Here is a 6,000-nt window from a genome sequence, read left to right on the forward strand (position 1 = left end):
TACTCAAGTCAGCCCTCCACAACATTTACCTAGTTTGAAATGTTAACAGTGCCAATACTGAGAAACCCTGCTATATATCAATCCCACCATCCTTATTCCCAAAACGAAATCATTCCACGTAATTTTAGACTTCTTCAATTTGGATGGTTCAAATGACTTTTTTCCCCTACAGATCAGTGGCCCTCAACATATATATACTGTTTCTTCCTGGTCCATTTTATTTAGTCATTTCTAATCATCAGATTCTTGAGCTGGTAGGAAAGAAAACAATGATTATGTATTCTAAAGTTACCATTACAGTACAGTAACATCAAAAGAAATAGTTCTGTAAATAATTGTACTTATTATCTTTAGTCCATCCATTCTTTTTTAAAAAGGAGACTTAGTTTCTATGAAAAAAGAAAATATTTTCCTCAAGCAAGCCACTTCGGCTTTTAAACTATTTTTCTTACATTTTAAATTTTACTTTTTTTTTTTTTTTTAAACCCCTAAGGGAAAAGAAAAAAGGGCAAGATAGGAGGAAAAGCAAAGAGCTGAGTTTGGTACAGACATGAATCAATTTATGTATAATATAATTAAGAACGTGAATCTAAAACAGGAATAACAACTTAATAGAGTCAGGAACTTTTTTTTTTTTTTGGTAAATAATTCTTTTTAAATAAGAAAAGCTATCAGCTTACCCTTTACTTTTAGAGACCAAACCAAGAGACTGACTCAGTCGATGAATAAAGGCTCTTTCAGTGCTGGTCAAAGAAGAAGGAAATTCCATTTCTACGTGGGGAAAAAGAAAAACACACACATACACTAAGTACCATTTAGGAATATAGAATTTTCTTTCAAGGTGCTTCAATAAACAGAGATATAAAATACGGAAAAAATGGGTGCCTGGGTGGCTCAGTCAGTTGAGCACCTGACTCTTGATTTCTGCTCCAGTCATGATCTCAGAGTTGTAAGATCCAGCCCCAAGTGGAGCTCCGTGCTGGACACGGAGTCTGCTTAAGATTCTCTCTCCCTCTCTCTGCCCCTCCCCCAACAAGCGCTCTTAAAAAAAAATCATATAAGCATATGTGATTTTGTGAAAAGGTCATTTTCACATTATGTGAAAAGGTCATTCTATGTGAAAAATAGATATTAATTCAATTAACTAACTACTGAATGTCTACCAGAGTAACCATATTAATAAAAATTAAATCTTAAACATGAGAGAGGACTCTCCTGTTCACCAAAGAATACTCCTCTTGTTTGTGCTGGAATCTTCAATTGGTATGATGACTGACTGACGAACATATTTTACTATTTTAACTTAGTTTAGTCCTTACTTGTTTAATTAACAAAAGGTTCTTTCCCTTCCATGATGAGCGATGCTCAAATATTATGAATGTTCAATGTCGAACTCCATTGTCTTTGTTTTCAAAACTGTACATAATTCGTGTTTCACTATCTCAGACTGGATTTGTTGCTTCATATTGCGAAGGCTTGGTTTTGTGTAAGTTCACTCTGTCCAAGTCATTGCCTGTTCTGGCCTGTATGGTGCCAGAGTCAACGGTCCCCTACTCAGGCCAGCAAACCGGAATGGGCCTAGTATGTTGTACGGTTCACCACGGCTCGGCTGCGGGTTCTAAACTGTATGACCCAAGCCAATTAGCTTTGTAAGAGGTGTGAAAGACGTTTCATCTACCAAAACCAGTTTAATTTTTTGAAGCGTTTAAGCGTGATGCTTTCGGGATTTAAAACATTAATGCACTGCCAATGCATTTACTTGTCTGATATCCTCTGCTCTTCTACTTCTGTAGTGTAAACATTAGCCTCAGCTAAGCCTAACACAATTTCCTTTAAAAAAAAAAAGGGGGGGGGGTACCAATACCTAAAAGCTGTGCCTTTGACGCCCCAAACTGCCTACGGGCCTCTCTCTGGAGGAAAGAAACGCCTCCTGCAAAGGAGGAACGCGACTCTTTCCACCTTCTGATCAGTGCCAGGCAAGTGCTTTAACCCTGCCGAGCTCTACCAAGCGCGGCCCCTGCCCGCCGGGGAGGCGGGCTCCAGTGGGTCCGGGGGCCGAGGGCGGCCCAGACCTTCCCTCCCCCCTCTGAGGCGGCCCCTTTCACTCGGTGGGTCCCGGCGTGGGGGAGGCGGGGTAGCCGGCGGGGTCCCTTTCGGGAACCTCACCTCTCTGGTCCCCGTATCGGAAGCGCTCCAGAGCGATATTGACTGCGATCTTCACCTCCTCGTCTATCCGAATGTCCTTCAGCCCCTTGGCCCGGCCCCCGCCCCCAGGGCCGCACTGAGCTGGGCCGCCCCCGCCGCCGCCGCCAGGAGCGGGCGGCCGCGGGGAGACGCTGCTCGGCCTGGACATGGCCCTGAGAAGTTCTCCCCGCGGGGGAGCGGCCAGGTCTGCGGGCGGACGGTCAATGACAGGGACGGAGGGCCACTGCCGGGACTTGACCCCTCCGCAGGCGGCCTGCACTGAGCCGGGGTCACCAGAACCCCCCAGCCACCACAACAGCCGAGGAGACGCCGGCGCCACTGAAGCCCCGGCGAAGCGGAGAGCGCGGGCGTGATGACGTCACCAGGGCCACGGACGCCCGTGACCTCAGCGCGTCGGGCGCTCCTCGCCTCCCGGCCGCTGCCGGCTAGTGTCGTATCCCCACGCCGCAGGTTCTCTCCGTCTTCTCCCGTCCGCACCTCCGCACCAAGGGGCTCCCGTGCATCCTTTTATTGGGTCACCCACTCTTTCCTTAAACCCTTCATTAATTCCTTCCGTGAGCTGGTGCGGGCTCCCACTGTGTGCCCGGCAGGCACCGCGCCGCGACCTAGGCATGGGACCAGACAGACCTGGTTCCAGCCCTCGTGGAGTTGACATTCTAGCTGGGGTGGAGTTGCCAGACTGAGCACATAAAAATGCAGGATGCCCTTTTATTTGCATTTCAGATAAGGAATAGTTTTTTTGTATTTCCCATGCAATATTTGGAAACATGAAGTTAAAAAAGTTATTCTACTGAAATGAGATTGTAACAGAGCGCCTGTATTTTATGTGGGGACCCTAAATGAGAATGGCAGACAATTAAAAAGAAAAGAAGTACATGCTTAAATGATAGTTGTAAGTGCTATATGCAATGATGGAAAAAAAGTGGAACTCTTTCGTTTTGGAGGTCAAAGAAGATTATGAGAATTTGCTTGTATACAATTCCACTGACATAAACCTAATCCCAGCCACCCTAACTGCTTCCACTCTGGTCTTCCCATGGTCCATCCTGCAGAGAGCAGCCAGAGTGATCCTTTTAAAAATACAAGCGAGGTAGGGGTGCTCTATTTTTGACTTTTTTTTTTTTTTTAAGATTTTATTTATTTGTCAGAGAGGGAGAGAGCAGGGGGAGTCAAGCAGAGGGAGAAGCAGACTCCCTGCTGATTAGAGCCTGATGCAGGACTCCATCTCAGGACCCTGGAATCCTGACCTGATCTGAAAGCAGAGGCTTAACCGACTGAGCCACCCAGGTGGCCCTATTTTTAACTTTCTGAGGAACCTCAATACTATTTTCCAGTGTGGCTGCACCAGCTTGCGTTCCCACCAACAGTGCAAGAGGGTTCCCCTTTCTCCAATCCTCGCCAACATCGGTTGTTTCCTGCGTTGTTAATTTTAGCCATTCTGACAGGTGTGAGGTGGTATCTCATCGTCGTTTCTTGTTTTGTTTTGTCTTGAGAGAGAGCGTGTGTGCACGTGCACACGCACACTGGGGCTGGCGGGCCGGAGGGGCAGGCAAAGGGAGAAAGAATTCCAAGCAGGCTCCACACACAGCATGGAGCCCAAAGCAAGGCTCGATCCTACTACACTGAGAGCATGACCTGAGCCAAAATCAAGAGTCGGACACTCAACCAACTGAGCCCCCCAATGCCCCTCATTGTGGCTTTGATTTGTATTTCCCTGATGATGCGTGATGTTGAGCATCTTTTCATGTGTCTGTTGGCCATCTGGGTATCTTCTGTGGAAAAAATATCTATTCATGTCTTCTGCCTGTTGCAGAAATAGGTGCTATATTCTGGCCCCGGCATAGATACCTCTGAACTGTGTGAACATTTACTACTACCTGGATCTCTGTGTATCGTAATTTCTTTAGATGCGCCATAATAATACCCGCCATTTATAAAGTGCCCAGGGGCACTGTCTTTATTTTCCCAAGCTTCACAAAACCATATGAAGTAGTTATATTACCTCATGATACAGATAATACAGATGAAGAAGCAGGCTGGATGGGGTTAAAATAACTGGCCCAAGGCCATGCTATTAGTAATGAATGAGGTAGAGATAGAAAGCAGACCCAGCCTATGACGAAGTGTAGCTTCATTCCAAGACAAAACACAGATGGTAGATAATATCTGGATGCACCAAATATGTAGTGATAAAACATTTTATAAGGGGTCAGGCACATAACTGTTTTCAGTCTCACTCCAAAACTTCATAGTTCCACCATTTATTGGCGCCATCATGTATTAGCTTTGTGGCTTGACTACTTTACTCTGACCTTCAGATTTCCCCTCTGTAAACAAGTATATTCAATACTCATAGGGTGGTTGTGAATATGACGTAATATGTAAGTATCAAGCATTGATTTCATGCTGTATTCCTTTTTACACTCTTTCCTTTCCTTTTGTTTTTGTGTCTTTTAAGTTTCTTTTTCTTAGTAATCTCTACACCCAACGTGGGGCTCGAACTCACAACCCCAAGATCAAGAGTCTCATCCCCCCTGAGCCAGCCAGGTGCCCAGTCATTCTTTCCTTTGTTTTTGGATGAAGGCCTAAATGCTTTATTTGTGGTGCCTGGTAAGAGTATGGAACATATTCATTCAAATAAAAAAAGAATACTTGGGACACCTGGGTGGCTCAGTCCATTGGGCATCTATCTGCCGTCAGCTCGGAGGCTTCTCCCTTTCCCCGCGCCCCACTCATGCTCTCTCCCTTGTCATCTATCTCTCTCAAATAAATGAATAAAATCTTAAAAAAAAGCAAAAAAAGAAGAATACTTGCCTAAAGTTATATAGCAATAAATCGTAAGGTACATCAGCTCTACATTCTCTGGTATTTTTCCACACCCCTGGAAATTTCTGGGTGCTTAGGGTGAAACACTGCAATTCTACTTTTTTACATATGCCACAGAGAAAAATTAAAGTGGGGAAGGTATACAATATTCACAAATGATTTCAAGTTACCCTTTGCATAGAATAGACCTAAAGCTATCGTCCTTGTTTCTACCACTTAGAGTTGTGTGGCCTCGTGCAATGATTTAACCTCCCTACCCACAAAACGGATATGATAATGTCTATGTCACCGTGTTCTTATAAGGATGAAATTAGATTATATTAACTTTATGCGGATGAAGCGCTTACCACAATTCCCAGCTCCTGACTCAGCCTAGCATTCCAGTAGAGTTAGATGCTTTTTACTTCACCTGACAGAAAACCCAAGCAAACAAAGGCCCAAAGTAAGGACATTTCTTACCTTATGTAACAAGAAGTCTAGGGGTAGGGTGGTTCCGTGGCTGATTATTTCAACACGGCACACCAAAGCCTTCAATCACCCAGCATCTATCCAGCTTACCACCCTGCCATTTTTAGCGTCTGCCACTCCCCTCTTGGTTACAGCTCGAAGTCATTACATCATAACACGCCACCAGATAAAGGCAAGAAAGATAAGTGCCTACGTCTGATGACCTTTAAGAGAGAGAGAAAAACCTTCCCAGAAGTTCCAGAAATAGACTTCCTTACATCTCTTAGCCAGAACATGATTAATGCACTAACTCCCAAATAGGAATGAATGGGATTACCATGAAAAGTCCAGTCTTTCCTAAACCAGATGTCACCCAGAAAAGAGGAGACAGAATTGGGGTTCTCTTACCAAATAGTGAGGGATGGGGAATGGCTGTTGGGTAGGCCACCAAGGGTATTATGATAGTCCTCGGTGATGGTCACCAAATATTTCTGGTTTTCTTCCTTCTTCCTAGCAGAATTG

General features: G+C 44.8%; 1 protein-coding gene across 1 annotated transcript in view; it reads right to left on the reverse strand.

Moving 5' to 3' along the window:
• Window positions 1-2,562, reverse strand: part of YTHDC2 (YTH domain containing 2) — a 71,005-nt gene extending 68,443 nt beyond the window's left edge. Inside the window, exons 1-2 of the mRNA XM_008709487.2 lie at window positions 2,167-2,562; window positions 681-771 (exon numbers count right to left, since the gene is read on the reverse strand). Of these exons, the coding sequence (XP_008707709.2) occupies window positions 681-771; window positions 2,167-2,353 (278 nt within the window). The 5' untranslated portion in view covers window positions 2,354-2,562. The remainder of the gene's footprint in view (window positions 1-680; window positions 772-2,166) is intronic.
• Window positions 2,563-6,000: the final 3,438 nt, after the last annotated feature.

The sequence above is a fragment of the Ursus maritimus genome, unplaced genomic scaffold (genome assembly GCF_017311325.1).
Source record: "Ursus maritimus isolate PB19 unplaced genomic scaffold, ASM1731132v1 scaffold_5, whole genome shotgun sequence".
NCBI classification, from domain to species: domain Eukaryota; kingdom Metazoa; phylum Chordata; class Mammalia; order Carnivora; family Ursidae; genus Ursus; species Ursus maritimus.